This window comes from Diabrotica virgifera, chromosome 6 (genome assembly GCF_917563875.1).
Source record: "Diabrotica virgifera virgifera chromosome 6, PGI_DIABVI_V3a".
NCBI lineage: Eukaryota > Metazoa > Arthropoda > Insecta > Coleoptera > Chrysomelidae > Diabrotica > Diabrotica virgifera.
Window position 1 is genome coordinate 105,441,745 of NC_065448.1, and position 25,835 is coordinate 105,467,579.

General features: G+C 30.9%; 1 protein-coding gene across 6 annotated transcripts in view; it reads left to right on the forward strand.

Moving 5' to 3' along the window:
• LOC114330442 (calpain-B) overlaps positions 1–25,835 on the forward strand; it is a 510,388-nt gene that overhangs the window by 148,311 nt on the left and 336,242 nt on the right. The window contains exon 1 of one of the 6 annotated variants that reach the window (XM_050652712.1): positions 18,446–18,897. The exons of the other annotated variants lie outside the window; for them this stretch is intronic. Within the exon in view, the coding sequence (XP_050508669.1) occupies positions 18,520–18,897 (378 nt within the window). The 5' untranslated portion in view covers positions 18,446–18,519. Of the gene's footprint in view, positions 1–18,445; positions 18,898–25,835 lie in introns of those variants that run through there. 6 annotated transcript variants of the gene reach the window in all.

Genomic DNA, 25,835 nt, shown 5'->3' on the forward strand with positions numbered 1-25,835 from the left:
TTTCATATTTGGAAAGACTGAATTTTTATACACATTTAGAAAGAAAACCAATTGTCCTAGGACAATTAGGGACGAAGTTAGCCCCCCCTTTTTTTAATTCACATGTTTTTGCAAAATAATTTTGCAGTATCTAGAATTATTTTTTTTTTAAATTAATTAATAGCATAAATCTTCTTCTTTCATAAACTATCCAAAGTATTAGTGTAACTTTATCATTTTCTGACTTTTAGCGTTGCAAAAAAATTAATTTGGGATAAACAAATTAAATACCTTTTAAACTATTTGACCAATTGCTTTGAAATTTAGGGTATGATTTAAGCACCAGAAGTCTCAACATTCCGTGTAATAAGAACGTTCTAAGTTAATTTTTACATAAGTTATGAATAGTTATAAAAACTCAAAATTTATGATTTATTTTGCAATTTTCTAAGCAACCAATAAGGATAGACATATTCAGCGAACACCATATTGAAGTTTTTTATACGATTTATGAGTTTCTCACTCTCAAATTTGTTTAAAGTACTTAACTTTTTGGTTATAGGCGAGAAAAGCTCAAATTTACCGTTTTTTGATCTTCATTTGTTTATAACTATGTATATCATCAAAATCGGCTGCAGGAAACATATAGGTTATTAATATAGATGTCCATACTACTCAAAAAATTTGGTTTCGGCCTGGAGGGGGTTGTGTCACCAACAGGATATATTTTTTCCTTATTTCTCTGAACTATTTAATACCATACATGTTTACTGGATTGTATAACATATTATTATATGGGCTATAATTGAACGGCCTTCAATTTGAAAGTGAAAAAGTTAATATGTGATTTTTTGAAAGAGTGTACGTACATATTACCTTATATTTTTTTTATTTTACACCTAATATGATAATATATAGGGTAACTCATTAAAATATTAACTGGATGGCAACTTCTGGTTTTACCGGAAGTTCAGCAAATTTTCAGACCTGAAATATGCGGTATTATAGTACACACTCTATCCCCGTTTTTATTTATATCCACACACTCCATCCCTGTTAATTTTAAAGAACCGCTTGGATTAACATGAAATTGTGCATACACATAGTTAACATTGTGGCGATGTGTGCTTTTGCCCTGTAGATGAATTCCATCCCATTCCTGGGGGTGAAAAAACATACGTTCAAAATAATTCCGGAATTGGATAAAATGACTAATTCTAAACAACTTTTGTGTTATAAATTTGTTCGCTAAGTCAATACTTTTCGAGTTAATTGCGAGTGAACATATTCATTGTTCTACAAGGAAAACACGTTTTTAGACGGTTTTTCGCAAATAACTCAAAACTGTCGGAAAAAATTTGTAGCATAAATGTAGCTTTCAAAAAAGTGAAAAAAAAACGTTTATAGATCAAATCTGCAAACCGAATAGAAGCAGAGCTGTAGCTAATAAAAAGAAGGTTCTTATTCGTCAAATTTCAAATCGAATATTTCAACGTGAAATAAACAAAACATGAGCACTTTTCGGGGAAAACTAATCACAAAGCTTTTAAAGTTTGAAAAAAAATTTAATTTTGGTTTTTAAAAAGTTTCTAGCATCAAAAGTAAGTAAGTTACGCTAAAAATAAAGTTTTTTTTTTGTAAAAAAATCGTAAAAATCACCCCATTATTAGCATGCCAAATAAAATTAATAGTTACCGCTTCACAAGTTACTTTACTTACAGTCGGAAAAATGAAAGAATACCCATGAACGAACATATAAAACACGCTGTATTTTCCTGTCACCGTGTCACAAAGAAAATTGTCCAGTGCAAGTACATGTAACAATAATTATTACATGTACTTGCGCTGGCCAATTTTTTGTGTGATACGGTGACAGGAAAATACAGCGTGTTTTATATGTTCGTTCATGGGTATTCTTTCATTTTTCCTACTGTATGTATTGTTTATAATATAATCTGTAAGTTTCATCGGTACAAAGTGCCTATTTGTGAGAAAATGGTTTCAAAGTAATCTTTTTTTAATTTGGAAAAAATTCCTTTTTTAGAAAATAACCTAAAAATTATTTTTAAAAATCTGTCTTTTTAAATCATTTTAACTAATATTTTATTGACATCTTCGCCTGAATATTTGCTAAACCTGTTTCTTGGTGTTCTCTGTGACAAGCTGTAAAACATTAATTATCATTAATGTCACTGAATGTTGATTTTTGCGTATTAACGAAGGGCATCTAACGGAATGCTTGACGAATGGATATTATCAAAAATTATCGCTGTAATTTTTATTTCTGTAGCTTTCTATTGGTCAGAATCTCATGAATGAAATAATCGCTAAAATACTTTTTTTGAGTTATTTGCCAAAAACCCGTCTAAAAACGTCGTGTTTTTTTTCTAATGAACATATTAACTCGCAAATAACTCGAAAAGTATTGACAGTAAAAAAACTCTAGAACAAAAGTTGCTTAAAATTAGTCAGTTTATCCCATTTCGCACTTATTTTGAACGTATGTTTTTTTCACCCCCGAGAAGGGGTAAAACAGCGCAAGGCACAGCGCACATCGTCACAATATCACTTTTTTTCTTTGACATGTGTATGTGTATGCCAAATTTCATGTTAATCCAAGCGGTTGTTTAAAATTAGGTTTTGCAATATTTCACCGTGAGTGAATGAACTATGGTGTGTGTTCTATGTATTAGTGTCATCAGAATTTTTAATATTCTGTTTTTTGCCAGTTCAATTGTGCTTTTTATTGGGCATAGCGTTGATTCATGCTTTTGCGGCTTTTTGCATTCTGCTTGTAAATAAAATCTACATAGACTAGAGTACTTTAAGTAACTCACAAATACTTTCACATACATGAAACAAGTTTTTTAATTTTTTATCAACCTTAAGTTATTTATAATTATTATTTAAACTGTATATATATTTTGTATTTTTTAGACCTTACCGGATTTTGCTAAGGTATTTTTATATTATTTATTATTTAATTAACTTGTAAATCTGTGTAAGATTTTTAATTTTTTTAAAAACCCTGTACACAACCTACACATCAAATGTGTATTAAAACTACAAAAATATAAATAGTTTTGGATTCTAACACAGTCTTAAGAAAAAATAAATAATGGGGTTTATAATAGTTACAACAAAAAGGAATATTTTATACCACCAACGAATAAGAGAAAGTTTGTAATTATTGAATATTACATACCTACAAATGGGGTAGTCTGCTAATAGCAGGGCTCAAAAGAGTCCCAATAGATAAAGGTTCTGCGCCAACAAAAGAAGTAATCAGAAGAAATCAAAGCGAAATACAGAAAAAGGTACTTTTCCATTAGGACAACGCACACGTGAACCACTATTTACAATGGCATAAATAATTCATGAATTACATTTTGGATTAGTGTCCTATTCGCCAAATTTAAGAGATTAACTGTTAACGATTATTATCTGTTTTTAAACCAAAAAAGAGACTTTGAAAAAGCATTGCTGAAGTGGAATACCTATGGAATAAGTGTGTTAAGCAGAAGCAAGACTATCCATAATATATTGAAAAACAAAATATCTTTCATCCGTATCACCATGCAAGGTCAGTAGCGTGATAATAATTTTGGTGTATGGATGTTGGTTAAAGGCCTTATTACTGAGTAAAGTCAGCCTCATTGTCTTTACACTTTACAGTAAGTGGCTTACATACGAGCGATTGCAGTACCTTAGGACCTTAGGACTGCTAGTCTTAGACTGACTTTAGACCTTAGGATTGCTAGTACCTTAGGACTTTTGTTGAAAAAACAATTTTCCTTGTTAGGCCATGTAGTTGTCGAAAAGTTATGGCATAATGTCATATACAGTGATAAGCGCGCTAATAACCGGCAAAATAACGCAAAAGATGGAAAATATAAGACATTGTGAAATAAAAAGAGATGAAACTATTAGAGGTGGAAATTATCGATATAAACGTATAAATTAATATTACATTACATAGTTTCCCACCTTTAGACGTCTGTGACAGAAGTATTTTATAAAATTTTGGGAAACTATGTAATGTAATGTTAATTTATACGTTTATATCGATAATTTCCACCTCTACTAGTTTCATCTCTTTTTACTTCACAATGTATTGTTTTCCATCTTTTGCGTTATTTTGCCGGTTATTAGCGTGCTCATCACTGTATATTAGAGTGTTATTTAAATGCTGTTTTTCATGAAAGCAATTATCCATTGTTCTCAACTGTGGTCTAGATGTAATGAGGTACCTACTTAACTCAAAAATGAACCACAATCATTTTATTAAAATATTTAAAAGGTTACATATTCGACGCGTTTAAGCCCAACACGAACCATCATCGGCAATTACAGGAAACTAAAACTGGCCTACAATACATTACCAAATTATTAATAAGTAAAAAACAACATGGAGAGATAACGCAGTCAAGAAACTTACCCACAGGAAAGAGGAAGAATCGATAAGGCTCGATCAGTTAAAATTCACATACACAAACATTTTAAAATAACATTAGAATATTGTAATCATTTACATTTTTGTGCTTCAGATATAGTGGTTGGCAGACAAAGAAGTGTTAGAAACGTGTTCTTCTGGAGGATCCATCTTGTGAACAATTTCAGTATGTGAAATGTCAGCTTACGGTCAAAGATAGAGTACCCTATCCCTATGTCATCTTTGACAGTAATCTGACACTTCACATACTGAAATTGTTCACAAGGTGGATCCTCCAGAAGAACACATTTCTACACTTCTTTTTCTGTCAACCACTATTCTTGAAGCACAAAAATGTAAATGATTACAATATTTCTAATGATATTTTAATATGTTTGTGTATGTGAATTTTAACTGATTGAGCCTAATCGATTTTTCCTCCTTCCTGTGGTTAAGCTTCTTGACTAAGGTGGGCGTTGTCTCTCCATGTTGTTTTTTACTTATTAATAATTTGGTAATGTATTTTAGGTCCGTTTTAATTTCCTCTAATTGCTGATGATGGCTCGTGTTGAGCCGAAACGAAATATTTTAACCTTGATATATTTTAATAAAATTAATGTTGTTCATCTTTGAGTTGAGTACCTCATTGCTAAGTTTGTTATTGTTTTAATTGTCTTGTCTAGTCTCTTTATTAACTTATATTTGTATTTTATAGAAGAACATACCGGAGCCAACGAAGGTATTATTTTAATTAAATTTATTTTGTTGTCCAACAATATGCATTTAACTTATATTTTTATTTTAAATAATATCCACATTTTACTATCAAAGTAATCACTCTTAAAATAGAAATAATGGTTGTAATATCAACAGGAAGTGGCATCCTTCTTTTTTAAGGCTATACGGATATTATAGCGTAGGGTAATTTTTGAACGACACTGTAAATGTCAAGTACATATCTGCGAAGCTTAAAAAATAGATTAATTTTACTACGTCATTATATTTCCACTACATTAGAATCGAAAAACAATGTAAACTTTTGGTGTCATCTATAGTCCAGGGTAATAAGGTTTTTTCCATGACACTTGAACAGCCAGGGTACTGAAGCATTTTTTCGACAGGTAATACCTATAAGAGCAAATTGTAACTATTTCCTGCGTATTTATAAACAATTAAGTGTCAAAAAATGACATTTTTCACTTTTTTTTTTCAAATCAATGGAAAACAGGGAAACATGGTTTTTTTAGTACAAATATCTTCGAGATTATGGAAAAAGCTTTAAGTTGACGTATTACAAAGTTTCATATACTCATTTATTGTTAATATAATTGCGAAAAAAGGTCGGAATTGCAAAAAAAAATATTTTGGCAATAACTGTTGTAAAAATTAGTGTACAGCTTTGAAATTTTTGTCAAATAAGGGTTCTTTGGTGCTTAATATGTGATAAAAATTTCAAAGCGATTCATTCAATTGTTTAAATTTTATTCAAATTGTTTATCCCAGAGAGCATTTTTTTGCAATAACATAAGTCAGAAAAAAATAACGTTAGAACCATTCCACAGGTGTCAAATGAAAGAGCATGAGCTGTGTTTTCAAATTAGTTTAAAAAAAGTGAATAAAAAAATGCATTTATTAGTAATAAATAATTATGCAAAAGTATCGTAAATCTTTCCTTATAAAGTTTTTATTTTGTTATATAAGAAATTATATATATTTATTACAATTTTTTATCATTTATGATATAAATAACATTACTTGGTATTTGTACACTTAAAACAGGGTAAAAAAGTTAATTTTTTTGGAAAAAGTTATTCAAAAAGTCTATAAAGAAAAATTGACGATACTTTTGCATAATTATTCATTACTAATAAATGCATTTTTTATTCACTTTTTTAAACCATGTTGAAAATGTAGCTCATGCTCTTTCATTTGACACCTGTGGAATGGTTCTGACGTCATTTTTTCCTGACTTATGTTATTGCAAAAACAATGCTCTCTGGGATAAACAATTTGAATAAAATTTAAACAATTGAATGAATCGCTTTGAAATTTTTATCACATATTAAACACCAAAGAACCTCATTTGACAAAAATTTCATAGCTGCACACTAATTTTTACGAGAGTTACTGCGAAAATATTTTTTTTGCAATTCCGACCTTTTTTCGCAATTATATTAACAATAAATGAGTTTATCAAACTTTGTAATACGTAATTTTAAAGCTTTTTCCATAATCTCGAAGATATTTGTACTAAAAAAATCATAAGTTTCATTGTTTTCCATTGATTTGACAAAAAAGGGGAAAATGCCATTTTTTGACAGTTAATTGTTTATAAATAAAAATGGCCGCCAGATCCTACGCAGGAAATAGTTACAATTTGTTCCTATAGTATTACCTGTCGAAAAAACACTTCAGTACCCTGGCTGCTGAAGTGTCACGAACAGGGTATATTTTTGTCTTATTACCCTGGCCTACTAAGAACGCCTTATAGTGGCTTTAGTTTAGTTAAAAATAAATTATTTAGCGGATTTCTAGCTCAAACTGCAGAAAATTTTCTAAGGTCCCGTTTTGATACCATATGTCTGCGAAAATATCGAAATAACTAATAGATTAACGTCTCAGGTTAACTTCGCCTTTATAAAATGGCTATCTTTACTTGATGATGGCTCTTTAATAGCTGAGTTAATTGTAACGCATAAGAATATCAACCCATTATGTTACGATTAACTAGTTGACATGAGATGATCAAATTCTTTACCATATATTTCTTTATATACAATACATTCTTCAATATTAAACTGCAATTATCTCCATAGATCTGGAATTCAAAATACCGTGTATAGCTTCGATATACAGTAAGCGCCACGCTACTAGATACAAGGGTAGGTAACTAATTGTTATGCTTATGGGCTAATCCGGTCCGTTCTCAGATGTGACTTTCATCCCTGTCATGTTACTTTCAAAAAACTATTCAAAATAATTGTTTTTCGTTACAAAAAATACATTAGTTAATAGTATTGTCACTCTGGTTTATAATAACTTTATTCAAAGACCAAGAATATTACTGTAGCGGCTAGCTTCAATTACTATTTTTTAATTCTTCTTCTTGATGTGCCTATCCGTGACGAATGTTGGCGATCATCATGGCAATCTTCACTTTATCTGCAGCAACGCGGAAAAGCTGCACAGATGTTGTGTTGAACCAGGTCCTGAGGTTCTTTAACCAGGATGTTCTTCTTCCTGGACCTCGCTTTCCAAATATTTTTCCTTGCAGGATGGCTTGTAGGAGGGCATATCTGGATTCACTTCGCATAATGTGTCCAAAGTATTCCAACTTTCGAGATTTGATGGTGGTTAGTACTTCTCGGTTCTTCCCCATTCTTCTAAGAACCTCCTCATTTGTGACCCGATCACACATTTTTTAATTACTAATTTTAATTATTCAGTTTTAATAACTTTTCTCCCGGAACGAAACAATACTCTTCATTTAAAATTCATATTTGATCCGCTTGTCGCAAATAATAGGCGTGTTGTTACTGCCTTCTGGTCCCAATTAATTAAAACTCTTATTTCTATTCAAATACATATATTTTTGGTTTACCATATCGATGACTAAATCATAATAACTTGTTTATAATCACGACCTATCTTAAACGTGGTTACTGCTAACTATTACAATAATCATAACAATAATAATAATAATGGTATCATATCATCGGGCGTTTACTTATATATTAGAATGAACTTTGCAACCTCACGCGTCGGCCTTGGTCAAGGGCGGACAATTTACTTTCAATAAAACATCTTTTGTACAGGGTGATATTATAATACCACACCTCCCCGTTTTGTGAAAATTACATATTTTTAAAATGAGATTGATTGTCCATCATCGCCTTTTAGGAGATAGACCTTATATTGCTTAATAGTTAAGGTCCTATATCGGCCGCTATAAGACACTTAACAAAAATCCTATTATAAACAAAAGTTCATATTGTCCCTATACTAAACTGGTATTTTATAAAAACTACAAATAATTGTTTATAAGTAATTGTCACTAAATCACGCACTATTCCTTCGTGTCTTTTAGTATTTTTTTTCGTTTACTAATTCACTTTCGTAAAACAATGAATAAAACTTATCCTAATTTTTAATCTAGTCTTTAGTCTTTTTAGTGTACTACACTAATTTACGTCATATAAGCAGTGAATAATTATATATTTTAAATCTACCTAATAATATTTCCAAATTTAACTAAACTTAATATTACCTAACCTTCTTAGTAAAAATTTAAAGTTACTTTATTAATTCCTATTTCAGTCTTTTGATTAATTACTATTCGTCCCTTCTTAATAATAAAAAAATTAATGTCTCTTGCTAGAATAAATATTAATAAATGTCTCTCATCATATTAAGTTTAAAGAAAATTTCTTTTAGGGTTCTTTTTTCTAATACTAACACTAAGGTAACTAACACTGTAAGATATTGTCTATCCTTAATTCAAACACTTCCATTATTTTCCGCGAAAATTTAACCTGAATTCATTATCTACATTTAAAATTTAAGTCATTTATAATTTACGTTACTTTAGAGATTTCAAAAAACAATTCAAGCTTAATTCTTAAATATAATTCAATGATTAGCTACTTATTTGATTAGTATCTTCTTAATTTTGCTTGTTTTCTTGCAATTTTTTTTGTGTCTTCTTTCATTTTTCCCACATATTTTACTAAAAATTCTCTTTTTTTTTTCATCTTCTTCTTCTTGTCTGGTACTACAACTATATATTTCTTCATTTTTCTTCATATAATAGCACTTCTACAGTGTACATAGTTCATATTAATATAACAATCATTTTTCATTTAATCATCAATATGTCATTTCATAATATAACATCATAATAATCACTTCCTTTACTTATCCCTCAATGCCTACGTTCGACTAATCAGAGTGGCTTTACTCGAGAGAAAAGTTCCAATTCTTCTACATATTCCATATAACAATCATACTACTCAATACTAGCCAAGAAACCTCTACAATCTACCTTAATAGAAGCGGGTATAACATCGTTGGCTAGATCAAATTCTTTTACAAATTTCACAACCTCAATCCCTTGCTTTGAGGCCGTTGTTTATTCACGGATAATCATGAATAAAATAGGTACCCTTCAAAACACAGAGTGGGTCTCTAATAAGCTTTCAAACTTCTATAAATCACTTAGTACCTTCCCAATTTGACAAGAGCAGTGGGTTTCTTATTGTCTCTAGTTGCCTCCTAATATTTAGCTTATAATATTTTTAGTTCTTGTATAGTTCTTCTCCAAATTCCTTATCTCGACTCATCGGGTCGGTTCGTTAAAAGTATATCTCTTGCTTATAGCAATGTTTATCTTAAGCTCTTATATCAACGTATGTCATCACTAATCATTATTCATTAAAAAAAATATATCATTTTTGCTTATAGCAATGTTTATCTTAAGCTCTTATATCAACGTATGTCATCACTAATCATTATTCATTAAAAAAAATATATCATTTATCACACAAAAAATTATTAATTCAGGTTCATATCATACAAAATTTAACACAAAATCGATGAAAATGTACTACGTATAATCAATAAATATCAATAATATAAACAACTGGCTAATAAAAATTCAATAATAGTATACATATTCGACAAAAATTCAATAAAGATTCAAAAATAGCATATGCAAAAGTTAGATAAACATATTCAAAATAAGTTTAAATCTCAAAATTCGATAGAATTTTTTGGAAAAAATTCGATATTCCATAAAATATTTAAAAATAACCGTACTAAAAAATCGAAATCGGATAGAGATTTTTCAAATAAATTCAATAACAATTCAAAATTCAATAAAAATTCAAGAATAGCATATACAGAGAGAGTCTGTAAAGTGGAATAAATTCAATATCTCAAATACTAATTGTTTTTTTGGAAAATGCTCAGACCCGTCGATTAGTATTTCAAATTGTCCTTTTTGACATTCAATAAAAATGTATACAGGGTGTCCCAATTTAGAGATATGACGTCATCGTCGATTTTCTTAAATGGCAACACTGTCATTTTGATAGCTAATTTGATAGGGTTTGTAAAGTTATACATAACTGCAAAATATCAAATTTTTATTCTCTACCATTTACAAGATAATAGAAAATAACAAAGTTATATCTGTAATTTGGAATATATTCAATAATTAAAATACTAACTGTTTTTTTGAAAAATGCTCAGACCCGTCGATTAGTATATCAAATTGTCATTTTTGACATATAATAATAATGTATACAGGGTGTCCCAATTTAGAGATATGACGTCATCGTTGATTTTCTTAAATGGCAACACTATCATTTTGATAGGTAGCTATTTTGATAGCGTGTGTAAAGTTATACACATCTGAAAAATTTCAAAATTTTATTCCCTACCATTTACAAGATAATAAAAAATAACAAAGTTATGAAGAACAAGAAGTAATCAAATAATAATTGAATTTATTTATTTCAATTAAGCAAATGCTCATAACGTTGCCCATTGACAATTTGACAATAATTGAGGGCAACATTATGAGTTTTTGCTTAATTTATTGAAATAATTAAATTCAATTATTAGTTGATTACTTCTTTTTCATAACTTTGTTATTTTTTATTATCATCTAAATGGTAGAGAATACAAATTTGAAATTTTGCAGTTGTGTATAACTTTACACACCCTATCAAAATAGCTATCAAAATGACAGTGTTGCCATTTAAGAAAATCAACGATGACGTCATATCTCTAAATTGGGACACCCTGTATACATTATTATTATATGTTAAAAAGGACAATTTGATATACTAATCGACGGGTCTGAGCATTTTTCAAAAAAACAGTTAGTATTTTAATTATTGAATATATTCCAAATTACAGATATAACTTTGTTATTTTCTATTATCTTGTAAATGGTAGAGAATAAAAATTTGATATTTTGCAGTTATGTATAACTTTACAAACCCTATCAAATTAGCTATCAAAATGACAGTGTTGCCATTTAAGAAAATCGACGATGACGTCATATCTCTAAATTGGGACACCCTGTATACATTATTATTGAATGTCAAAAAGGACAATTTGAAATACTAATCGACGGGTCTGAGCATTTTCCAAAAAAACAATTAGTATTTGAGATATTGAATTTATTCCACTTTACAGACTCTCTCTGTATAATAAACTTCTATAAAAATATTCAATTCAAAAATCACTTCATATTTCAAAATTCATAGATATTCTTAAAAAAAAATCGATACTTCATAAATTATTCACAAATCAGCAAAGATAATTATTCAATGTTCAATAATAATATGTATATATAAAAAACGAGGGAAGCATTTTCAATAAAGATAGACTAAATTTCTTACTTACATTTTATCACTTGTGTCTTTTTCCACTGGGTTCGGTTCTTGGGTCCTGGTCTGCTCCATTTTCCGCCGTCGGTGTTTCCAATCTTTAGTTCCCATCTTCAGAAGATTCTCCAACTAATTTACAGGAACGCCATGTCGCAAATAGGCGTGTTGTTACTGCCTTCTGGTCCCAATTAATCAAAGCTCTTATTTCTATTCAAATACATATATTTTTGGTTTACCATATCGCTGACTAAATCATAATAACTTGTTTATAATCACGACCTATCTTAAACGTGGTTACTGCTAACTATTACAATAATCATAACAATAATTATAATGGTATCATATCATCGGGCGTTTACTTATATATTAGAATGAACTTTGCAACCTCACGCGTCGGCCTTGGTCAAGGGCGGACAATTTACTTTCAATAAAACATCTTTTGTACAGGGTGATATTATAATACCACACGCTCGTAATATACAGAAACGTATTATATTATTAATTGCCTAAATATCTCTTTTCAGTTTTTATGTATGTATACCATATCTAATAAATTACATCAGCCAGCCACTTGCATCTTAAGGGTCGTCAAATTTTAAACGACATATGACAAGATTAATGAATTCAGTCAGTCAGGTACAAGCCTTCGGTCGGAAAAGAATAACAAACCCTCTTTCGAGATATAAGCAAGCACTTTTACCGAAATAAATATATTATTGACAGTTTGTTGTTTTACATTTACTTATTATTATTATTTTATTTGTTTCCGTAGACAAAAAAGTTATTACACGCATCCAACCAGAACCACGGAACATTACAATACTTTAAGACTTTTACAACTTTAACAAAATGACAACTATAAACGTCAAATAGGTACAGCTGATCTATTATTTGTCAACTTTCTATGTTAATATTCAGTTTATATACATTTTCTGACGTTCTAAACGTCACTAGACATAAAAAGCATTGCAACAAGTGAAGGGTCCAGGTCTGTAATAGTTCAATGTTGCTATGTAACTAGTAGGGTGGCGGTTACTGTATAAAAATTATGACAAAAAAATGCAAAACACGTCATCTATTGGTAGACTGTAGGTGCCACCGTTGGCTTATTTTTCAATATTTTTTCTTGAATTTTTTTTTAATCTTCTTTGAATTATACTTAACGACGTTCTACACCTTAGGCAAAGAATTAAGTATTTGCATGAAATTTTAGTATGTTATAGTTTACTTCAAAAAACTAAGACTAGATTTTTTAAAAATTATTTTACCGTGCCGTTTAATTACTATTAAGGGTCAAAGTTAAGTTTTAACATGGGCTCTTATGGGAATTCTTAAAAAGTTAATAACTTTTGACCCAAATTTACGATTTTTAATTATTTGTGCTTAAATTAAATGTTTTTTTGTAAGGAATAACATATTAAAAAAAGGATTGTTTACCGTACCATTTATTTTTAATTTATTTATTATAATTAATTCCGTACTTTATTCCGTAATTTATTATAATTTATTTTTATAAAGTATTCAATACTGAAACATATGATTTGAGTATTTTGCTATAAATGCATTGTTACCAACTTTCGCTTGCATATAAGTTCCCCCCCCCCTTTCCTCTGAGAGGCATACCCCGCAACGAAGGTGTAGAACGTCGTTAATTAATATGCTTATTGAATTTAAAAATAAAATTTATATATAGATTTATAATTTATAGATTTTCACTTCGGAAAAAATCAAATAAGACAGAACTTTTTGTAATTTCATTTAGTGCAGTCACTGAAGGTTTTCACCTCCGATTTCGTTGAACCTCCATCGATTTTTATGAAAATTGGTGAGTAATTAGAGGATACTTCAAGGAACAAAGGTGACATGATGCCAACTTGCGCTTTTACCCTGGGGGTGTATGCCACCCCTTCTCGTGGGTGAAAATTATTTTATTAAAAATAATACCATAAGTCCATAGAGGGACAAATTATAAGCAAAATTTGTTATATAAAGTTATTAAAATAAATAAATACTTTTTGAGTTATTAAAGACCAAATATTTTATTTTTTCGCAAAAAAATGCATGTTTTAAATCGGTTTTTCACATATAAATCAAAAACTATAAGCTTTTATAAAAAAGTTATTATTACTGAAATTGAAGATAATAAAAAATTGAATACAGTCCTCACATAAAGAACTAAACTAATGTTATTTCAAAGTGAGTTATTGGCAATTGAATGTGTATTTTTTTCGACGAGTACTCAAATCTAAGTATACAAGCTTAAATAACGGGAAAGCGATGCAATGTATAAAATATTCCTGCTAAACATTTGTCAAAGTACTTCGGAATACCTATCAAATGAGATAAGAACAAGGTAATAGCGTCAAAATTAAGCAAGTTATGAAAATAAAAGAACCGTTTCGAATTTTTTAGGAAAAAGTGAAAAATAAAACATACGCCATTTCCACAAAAATTAAAATTTATAGTAATCCTTACAAGAACTTCTTTATATTAGCATAAGTAATGTTTTCGATAATTTTAACCGGTTTAGATTGCATATTTTTGAAAAAAAGATATACATAATTTAAAAAATCATAATTTTTAAAATTATTGTAATTCTCATATTCTTTTGATAATAACTCCAAAAATACTCAATATACGAAAAAAATTATATATAACCAAATTTTAGTTTTTTCTGTGCCAAATAATTTATCTGTTTTACTATTTCTATAGGGTAAAAAATAACCGAGATAGAAACGTTTAAATCTTAAATTTTGCTGTGGGAACCATGCAACAGGGGTCATTCAACCTTTTATTTTTTAAAAAAGTAAGGGGTTTATAAGATTAGGTTTACCGTGCTTAAATAGCACTTGGAATTAACTTTCAAAAAGTTTTTAGATGAACCTGATATCATAAACACGAACGGAGTTATTAAAAAAAAACAATAACATTTTTTGAAAAAATTTTTAAAAGATAAATTTTGAAAAAAATTTGGAGCATAAATTTTAACGCTATCAACATGTTCGGGGGCTCATTTGATAGATATTTTTATTTGCTTTGACAAATGTTTAATAAGTTTATGTTATAAAATGCATAAATTTCCCGTTATTTCAGCTTAAATACTTAGAGTTTTTTTACTCGCCGAAAAAAATATACATTCAATTACCTATAACTCACTTTTAGTTAACATTAAAAGGTTTTTCTGGTAAGGGATTTATTTCATTTTTTATTAGCTTCAATTTTGCTAAGAATATCTTTTTTGTAAAAACTTACACTTTTTGAGTTATTGATGAAAAATTGGGTAAAAACATACATTTTTCTCAAGAAAAATTAAAATCTTTGATCTTTAATAACTCAAAAAGTTTTGATTTATTTTAATAACTTTATAGAACAAATTTTGCTTGAAATTTGTCCCTCTATCGAATTATGGGGTTATTTTTAATAAAATAATTTTCACCCCCGAGAAGGGGTGGCATCCACCCCCAGGGTAAAAGCGCAAGTTGGCACTATGTCACCTTTGCTCCTTGAGATATCCTCTAACCACTCACCAATTTTCATGCAAATCGATGGAGGTTCAACGAAATCGGAGGTAACAGCTCATATCCACCTTCAGTGACTCCACTATTAAGAAATGCTTAATAAACAACATATCAAAAAGTTCCACTCGAGAAGTGGGTGCTTCATTTTTTATTAAACAAATGAACTACGAAATTAGATGTTTTTACTCCGAAATGTTGTTACTCCGAAAATATAAATTTTAGAAAAAACTGACTTGACCTTTGAAAAATTCAAATTTTACAAAAAAAACCTTATATAAAGAATTTTCTAAAATTAAATCTGTATCTTCTATAATTTTTTATTTATAACGCTAAAGTCACCCTTCTCACAAACATTGGCGCACTGTAAACTAGCGTACGGCGAAGTGCACGGTTGAGTTATTTTAGTGTAATTTTTTAACTAATAGATCAAATGAAATTTTACAAATTGAACATGAAAGAAGAATAATTTAGCTATCTTATGGTTATAATAAAAAGAAATAAAATGTATGGGCATAAGTACGGTGTGGGCGGAAAGTGAGCCTTATATGAATTTTGTTTAAAAATTATTTAAAAATGTGTAACTAATACAATTTTTCTTATAAAACTCTCAATTTTGCACAACTTACCTTTCAAGCATCTTACTAAATGATGTTTTATTCAAAAAAAATCTCAAAAATTTAATTCAAATGATATGATGTCTCAAAAAATGTAATTTTTGAAATCTTCGTAGTTTTATAGAATTACCACTACTTTAAGACGGTATTACTCAAGTTTGAACAGATCTATTACAGTTTTATAAGTGCTTTTTTAAAGCTTAGGATGTAATCTTTAAAATGAACTAAATTATTTTACTTTAGAAATGAAATACACTATTTCTTTTTGAGAAAATTAAGAAAGATAACAGAAATGTAATACAAAAACCGAAAATTATCAGCTAAAAAAATGTTTATACAAAATGATCAAAACTTTTTTCTGTAAAACTTCCCTAAAATACATTTAATAATAAGCTTCAACAATAATGTTCAGCAAAAAAAAAATTTTAGCTCTTATACAGTATGTCTGCGTAACTTGGAACCTATTGATAACTTTTTTATTATCAGTTTTACGAAAAAAAAGTTATTCTTTGTAAAATACTCTGCATCATATATAATCTAAGATGCAATCATCAAATATCAAATTTAATTAATTTTATACGAGATATGTCAAAAAATATGAATTTCACTCAAGAGTAAAGTACCTTTACATTTCACAATATCGAAAATTGTTATTAAGAAAAGTTGTTTGGAATTAAAAATTTTGTTTAAGTGTTCAATTACATTCTTCTAATTAAAATATTGTGAATAATAATGGCACTTAAGAAAAATTCATATTTTTTACATATCTCTATAAAATTTTAAAAAATATATATCTGATGATTGTCTCTTAGATTTTAGACCAGGGAGAGCCATTTTATGAAGAATAACTTTTTTTCGTAAAAGTTATAATAAAATAGTTCTCATAATTATTGTAATAAAATGAGGATGAGTATCCGTAATTTGAGAAAAAATTGAAAATTTGTTTTTCGATTAGAATGACGTAATTGTATATTTGTACATAGTTTTTAATTTCAACCAACTTTTCATAATACCATTTTTTGATATTCTGGAATATAATGGTACTTTACTCTTTAACGAAATTCATATTTTTGACATAACTCGTATAAAATTGATAAAATTTGATATCTGATGCTTGAGTTTTAGATTTTTGACTATCCAGAGCATTTTATGAAGAATAACTTTTTTTCGTAAAATTGATAATAAAAAAGTTTTCCATGTGGTTCCTAGCTACGCAGACATACTGTATAAGAGCTTCTGTATAAGAATTTTCAAATTGCAATGCCATATTCGGATTCAGCATAATAAAAAACAAAATAGAAACATACTTATTTGATCAAAGTCAAATGATGAATTTAACGATATTTTTAAAATTATTTATACAAAACAATTGTTATTGTTTAAAAAATTAATAAACAATTAACGGCCAAATTTGCGAGTAGAACTTTTTACTTTAACAAGTATATAAACTGACAAAGAAAGTTTTAGAAAAATATAAGCTTGTTTGAATTTTTCCGAAACAATGCATATTTTCGTTCTAATTGCACTCCCCTATACGGCCTTAAGGCTAGTTATGACACGATTTTGATAGGGAACCCATGCTGGTCGTGTTGGTCTAAGTATGAAATTTAATAAAAAGAAATGTTTCATCCGGCAAGCAGATGGTACATTTCGACCTCCTCTTCGGATCCTGTACTAATATAAAAGCAGACGAAAAATCTAAAAATTAAGGGAATATGCAGAAAATACAAAAATCGCCGATATAACTTAATTAACCTATAAAATGCCACTACTGTCAAAATTTCATAACAGTGGAGTAAACTTACCTGAGGTTGGACCAATTACAAACAATCATTACGGCGCGGTAAATTTGAATTACTCGTCCTATTTTAAAAACAGCGTATAAAATAGTTTAACAGCGCATCATTCCACATAGACAAACGTAATAGACTACAAATCAGTACGAAGACAATCAATTAGACCTTCTAAAGTTATCGATCAGTATTATCTGACAAACATCCATTGCTTAATTATTAACACAGACAGACGAATAATTCAACAAATATGACATTTCTCCATTTTTCTAATTTATACAATTTACATAAATTGTAATTTAAGATAACGGTTTATCTAAAGTATTTTAATGGAACAAGTTGCATATAAAATATTTGCGTTTAATATTTAAAAAACCTCCGTAAAGCTTAGTGAAAAGCGGTAATACTAGACTTTTCGTGAGATTTTATTTAGTATAACCCTCGTAAAATTTCGATTCATTCAGAAGATAATCATGCCGAAACGGTCAATCTTCCTTCCGCGGCTACTTTGTAATCAAATCGATATCAACTAGAACTTGTTGCAATAAAGAAATCAGACCAAATCCATTGACATTTCGAAAAGGTTAACAAAATTGGAAAGGGTACATAAAAATATTAATTAGTCTAATGCGATTCCATTATCAACACTAGATTAAATACCGCAATTGCGTTTCCTGTCCATAGGGTTAGGCACAGCCGTATCATATCGAGATATTTTTTTCAGTTTGCGTGAAACATTCGCTTGGCGATGACCGCGTAAGACTACTCCTGAAAAATTAAAGCGAAATGGATAGTAAATCTTCTACAGTAACCAAAGTTACCGTCGTTAAATCTACCTACCGTGTCTCTCCGGCAGACAGTACCTCGCCGTCGCGAACTGGTTTTGCTGAAGATGGAGAGCAGGTAGATCAAAAACGTACCGTGCAAGCAGTACATGCGGCCGTAGTGCCTTCGAAACCGGGTGTTGCGAACCACGGCGCGGCTGCGGGAAAACCGCCGGGACCACCTGCCGGGCGGGGTGGTCCTCCGGCGAAACCACACGGTCCACCTGCCGGACGAGGTGGACCTCCGGTTTCGGGTAAACAAACGGAGAAGACTGTGAAGAGCGTGCCTGACACTGATAGTAGGAAATTAACATCTGCAGTTCTTAAAATGGTTTATAAGGTATTGTGATTGGAAATATATTCTGGCTTTGGATTGAAATCCTTTACATTTGACATAAATTTTTTACAGTTTCAGTGTTTTTTCACCTGTAATTATCCAATTATTTATCGTTTCTCATTTCAGCTTTTTTTCGTATTCAATTTCCGTACTTATTTTTGAAACTGGAGTATTTACTAATTTTATTGTGAATTAACCACAATTTTTATTTACAATAGTTTTATTTTGACAAAAAAACAGATTTTCAATACAAATTGTGGGCAATTCCCAATAAAAATAGTAAATTAAATTAAAATCAGAACAAACATTTTAGTTCTGTCGCCAGTGGGGGTACAACGGCCTCCTTAATTCAGATGGACTTACCCAAGTTTTTTTATGTATTTTGACCCGTAGAACACGAATTTTTTGGGTAACAGTCGATCCGGATGTCGATAAGATTGTTATAAACAAAGAACTTGAGGAATCGCATAACAGCGATTTTTCGCAAAACAAAACATTTTTTGTATTTTTTGGGTCATTCTAAGCAAAATATGTTTTTACAAGTTTTTTCGTAGGATGCATAGTTTTCGACATAAACGCGGTTGAACTTTAAAAAAATTGAAAAATTGCAATTTTTGAACCCGAATAACTTTTGATTGAAAAATAAAATACCAATTCTGCTTACCGCGTTTGAAAGTTCAAGTCAAATCCTATCTGCTTTGATTACATTCATTGCTAAAAATTATTTTTTTTTATTGTTAAACAAAGCTATAAACACATAGTGATTGAATGATGTTTTCAATGCATTTCTCATTTGAAATCGAACGAGTAGGCGCGTATATGGGCCATTCCACGAACATACGCCTGTTTTGGATTACTTCGACAACGAATATTTTACTGTGCAACATAAGAAGTACGAATGTAAATGGCGCTAATAATTATTCCAATAAATAACAATGTAATTTGCAATTTACTTTCGTTCTTCTTATTTTGCACAGTAAAATATTCGTTGTCGAAGTAATCCAAAACAGGCGTATGTTCGTGGAATAAGGTAAACACTATGTATTTATGGCTTTGTTTAACAAATAAAAACTTAATTTTTAGCAATGCAAATAATCAAAACCGATAGAATTTGAATTGAGTTTTCAAATGCAGTAAGCAGAATTGCTATTTTATTTTTTAATCAAAAGTTATTCGGGTTCAAAAATTGCACATTTTCGATTTTAAGTTCAACCGCGTTTATCTCGAAAACTATGCATCCTACGAAAAACCTTGTAAGACCATTTTTTGCTGAGAATCACCCAAAGAATACAAAAAAATGTTTTGTTTTGCGAAAAATCGCTGTTATGCAATTCCTCAATTTCTTGGTTTATAACAATCTTATCGACATCCGGATCGACTTTTACCCAAAAAATTCGTGTTCTACGGGTCAAAATACATGTAATTAACGTGGGTAAGTCCATCTGAATTAACGAGGCCGTTGTACCCCCCCCCCCCCCTGGCGACAGGACTATTTACAGACAATGTCTGGCTAATTGGCTCGGCCAAGGCCATCAAATTCACACAAAAAAAATCGTTTACAGACCAGCCGATCGTAATGTTTGTCGATATCTTAATACCTAAAGCCGATAAGAAAAAAAAAGCTAAAACATCTTAATACCTATCTTTAATATTCAATTACAATACAGATAAATCGTCACTGAAAATCTTATATTTATTCTGGTTATTGGTTCTACTCAATAAATAAAATATAAATTAGTCGTTTACACTCATCCATGGAGCAGTAGTGTTTTTCCATGAAAACCGTCTGTTGTAAACCGGTCTTCCTTCAGCCAATTGGCTTATTGTACATCTTTACGTCTGGTTGCACCAACATATCTAAAGCTTAAGACATGCTCAGGTTACGAGACATACGCGTGGCACCAGTGAGTCTTGGATCAATTTTCAGCTTGCCACAATGGATTTTCACGTGGATTGCTTAGATAAGAATCGAAATTTATGGTACAACGTGAGACTTAAAGCGGCCCTATCTATAAGCTGAGCTGGGCTAAGCTGGAGCTTAAAATTTTTTGGTGCAACAAGGCATAATTCCTTCATGATACCCACTCCAGGATTCTGGAACCATGTTAGAGCTTGTACAGATCTAGTGGATGGTCACCCTATGTTTTTGGAATTACTTGGTAGTCTCTAAAATGTATTTGTCGCCTGTGTTTGAGGTTTTCTGCTACAGAGTCTGCAGTTTAAAGGCTGATTCTCATTAGACGTGCAAGGAACCGGCAAGGCACGTGCTCGGCAAAGATTGTTTCGAAAAGAACGTCGCATGCCTGGCACGCATAGTGTGAATTACATCCCGTGCAGTGCATAAGATTTTATGTAAAATGTATCTTGCCGAGCCGATGTCTTGCCCATGCCGAGCACTTGCCTTGCGTTATAATGAAAATCAGCCGTAAGTCTCAATGAAACAGTCCCATTGTATGCAGGTGTCATGACTTGTCCAGTAAGGAAGCTTGTTAGGAAACTTGCTGTTTCATGTTGGAATTTCTCACTATCTCCGAGCAATTGTCTTCGAACTGCCAACTTTTAAAATTGTTTTGCGGCCATGTCTAAATCCAATATCTGCATTATTGTTCCTTTTTTCTTTCTGTTTTTTTTCCTATTGAAGATTGGATGTCATCAAGGCTATTCGAACTTTGTGTACAGCTGTTCTTAAAGGCGGAGATACATATCCGCGCCGTGTGAGCGCCGCGCGTTCGTGGCGCGGTTAATGTTCGTTAAAACTTTTCATTTTGACGAACCTTCCGCGATCCCGAGGAAACCTACGAACATTTAGTAATTGTAGATAATTAGTATTAAATGTGGGTGCCTACATTCGATCCGTTTTTCTCCGATCAGATCAGATCCGATATGGGCCGACGTCGGGAGTAGCTTCTCCTATTCTCATCGAGAAGTGTTTGGTTTCATTCCGATTGGTTGCAAGTTGGTTGCAAGTTGGTTGTAAGTTGGTTGCAAATTGGTTGCAAGTTGGTTGTAAGTTGGTTGCAAGATGGTTGCAAGTTGGTTGCAAGTTGGGGGTTGCAAGCTAACATGTTTAAATATATTCAATGTCATCATCTCATTTTCATTTTCCACGGTAAACATCAATAAGTTTGATGTTTCCTTCCGACCACTCCATTACTAACAAATATTCAACTCAGGCGCCCCAAAACCAACAAACCACTCGCAAACCCGTCCAAATACGTATTGCGAACCATCAAAGCATTTGTTGAAAAGCCGACAGAAGTTAGATCGTGGTGCGCCGTGTGCGAGCCGTTTGTGTGCTACTTGAAAACACGTACTAATCTAACAAATATGCTGCGCGCGAGCGGCTCGCACACCGAGCAGAGCGCATATGTATACCCGCCTTAACATTTCGTTTGTGGTGCAACTGAATCACTCTTCTTATCCAGGATATTCTATTGCGGTTCATCAACCCAACTTATTCTTAATATTCGTCGATAGCACCACATCTCGAAACTCGACCCTTCAATCCTGCCTAAACAATATTTCAGGTCTGATCAATATGCTTGTTTTTATTTTACAACGCGCAACGTTTATGATAACTTTCCTTGATAGGCTTATTACCTGTTATTTCAAGAATATCTATCGATGATCTGAACAAGACACCTCATCTGACACATGCCATTTTTTAAATGTTCTAGCCACTCATATATCAATTACCCACTCTTGTTGTGAAGTTACGAAAAATTTTTTTATTGAGGTGGACAGGTTTTAAACCGACTAGGGAAGATGTCCGTAGTACTGAAGTTACGAAAGTTGGTTTGTTTCTTACGTTTAGTACGTCTAAATCATGTTCCATACAACCCGTACAAATGCCACTTCCATTGGCATTTGTACCGCCCCATGTTAGATGGTGCACTAGCTATTCCAATTCCCTTGGTTGTTTGGGATCAGCCAGCATATGGGAAGTATGCTGATCCGAGAATTATCTCCTTCATAATTTCTCCCTCTATAGTCTTACTGTGGTTAAATCCCTGGAACATAGACTAATTAAGGGACTGTGTTTTGATGTGTCGTTTGACTATTGTCTCCGGGATTTCGGCAGATGGCAAGAGTCTGATGACACCTTTTTTAGTCTATAATGCTCTGTAGGAGACCACGTCGGTCGAGTATAGTAGGTACTATTTGTACGTCCTCTCCGATCTTTCGATTTTTCAACAACCAATCTTCCGTCTTACGGTCTTGATTTTGTCTTGTTAGACGGCTCCTGACAGCTTTATCAGCTTCTTTCTAGGTGTATCTGGTGAGTACCATGAGGATGCATGTTATAGAGATACGCCCTCTCTAGTTCTCACCACCTCAGCAGTCCATTTTTTTAATACTCGTTAGCACAGTTCACAGTACTCACAGGGTCCCTGCGCTAAAGATGTTTTATGTAACGGCATAAGTTGACTCCCGATAAGAGGCTTATCCACTGCTGTGTGTGTGTTCACACAGAGGGAATGGTATTAGATAATTGTTTTATGCAACAGATACTTCAAAGTTAAAGATGTCATATTAAATTTTTATTTTAGAATCTTTAAGATTATTCACTGCTTGTTTCAGTTTCTTGATGATCAGATCTGCTTGAGCCTAATCTAGTTGCGTGTCAGGATGATATCTGTATGCTACCATTATATTGAATACTTGTACATTGCTATAAGACCTCATCTGCTTGTTAGAGTTCCTTGGTTTTCTAGCAACTTACTCTTTGGTAATGATATTCTTTATGTAGGTACTGTTCCGGGGTTTTTTTTACCCTCGGGTTTTGCCAGTACCCCTACATTGGTTTTATGCTCCTTTGTTGAGCGCTAGAGAGGTATTTTTTAATACTTTGCGCAGAGTTCGTTCCTCTTGTAACTCCTTTTGGTTGAGTATTTGGGGCTTATACAGAATCCGCAACTAGAGTCACCTTCTGACCGTTCTCAGTGTGTTTATAATTATTGTAAGTTTAGAAGAATTACTCATTTTTGAGTTGATCTGTTTTAGGACCTATTATCAAGCACGACAGTGCGCCCTTTTCTGTATTAAGGCTATGATCAACGGCAGGAAACTCTATGTCTATACTATATTCAAAAAGCTGCTTTGGATTATTAATTACGAAAATAATTTTGAATGTCTCAATTTTTGGGTTCTATATGTCTGTTTATTTGTTCTGAATATTTTTTGCTACGTCTTGAGATTTGGTCATGTCTTTTATATTTCAATCAAATTGCTATGTATTTTTAAAAATTTTTCTGGTCGTTGTTGTCTTTAAATTAATTGTCGTTAATACAATATTTTAGGGTATTAGTGCAGTCACTGAAGGTGGATATGAGCTATTACCTCCGATTTCGTTGAACGTCCATCGATTTGCATGAAAATTGGTGAGTGGTTAGAGGATATCTCAAGGAACAAAGGTGACATGGTGCCAACTTGCGCTTTTACCCTGGGGGTGTATGCCACCCCTCCTCAGGGGTGAAAATTATTTTATTAAAAATAACCCCACAATTCGATAAAGGGACAAATTATAAGCAAAATTTTTTATATAAATTTATTAAAATAAATCAAAACTTTTTGAGTTATTAAAGATCAAAGATTTTAATTTTTCCTGAGAAAAATGTATGTTTTTAACCGATTTTTCATAAATAACTTAAAAACTATGAGTTTTTGCAAAAAAGTTATTATTATCAAAATTGAGGCTAATAAAAAATCAAATAAACTCCTTACTAGAAAAACCTTTCAATGTTAACTAAAAGTGAGTTATAGGTAATTGAATGTATATCTTTTTTGTCGAGTACCCAAATCTAAGTATTCAAGCTTAAATTCCGGGAAAATGGTGCATTTTATAACATAACCTTATTAAACATTTGTCAAAGTTCATAGAAATATCTATCAAATAAGCCCTCGAACAAGTTGATAGCATTAAAATTTATGCACCAAAAATGTTTCAAAATGTATCTTTTAAAAAATTTTCCAAAAAATGTTATTGTTTTTTTGTAAATGACTCCGTTAATTTTTAAGATATAAGGTTCACCTAAAAACTAGTTAAAAGTTGATTCCAAGAGCTATTAAAAAACGTCAAAATTAGTCTTTTAAACCTCTTACTTTTTTAAAAATAAAAGGATAAATGGCCCCGATTACATGGTTCTCGCAGCAAAATTGAAATATTAAACGTTTCTATCTCGGTTATTTTTTACTCTACGGAAATAGTAAAATGGATAAAGTATTTGGAACAGAAAAAACTAAAATTTAGTTATTTATAATTTTTTACGTAAGTATATTAAGTATTCTAAACCGGTCAAAATTGTTGAAATTATTAACTATGTTAACCTAAAGAAATTTTTGTGAGGATTACTACAAATTTTAATTTTTGTGGAAATGGTGTAAGTATGTTTTATTTTTCACTTTTTCCTAAAAAAATCGAAAGGGTTCTCTTATTTTCATCATAACTTGCTTAATTTTGATGCTATTAACTTCTGCTGGAGCTCATTTGATAGGTATTCCGAAGTACTTTGACAAGTGCTTTACAAGTATATTATATAAAGTGCATCGTTTTCCCGTTATGTAAGCTTGAATATTTAGATTTGAGTACTCGTCGAAAAAAATATACATTCAATTACCCATACCTCACTTTAAAATATCATTAGTTTAGTTCTTTAAGTGGGGAGTGTATTAAATTTTTTATTATCTTTAATTTTGGTAATAATAGCTTTTTTACAAAAGGTTATAGTTTTTGAGTAATACGTGAAAACAGCTTTAAAACATGAATTTTTTTTAAGAAAAAATAAAATCTTTGATATTTAATAACTCAAAAAGTATTGATTTATGTTAATAACTTTATATAACAAAATTTGCTTAGAAGTTGCCCCTCTATCGATTTCTTGTATTATTTTTAATAAAAATAATTTCACCCCCGAGAAGGGGTGGCATCCACCCCCAGGGTA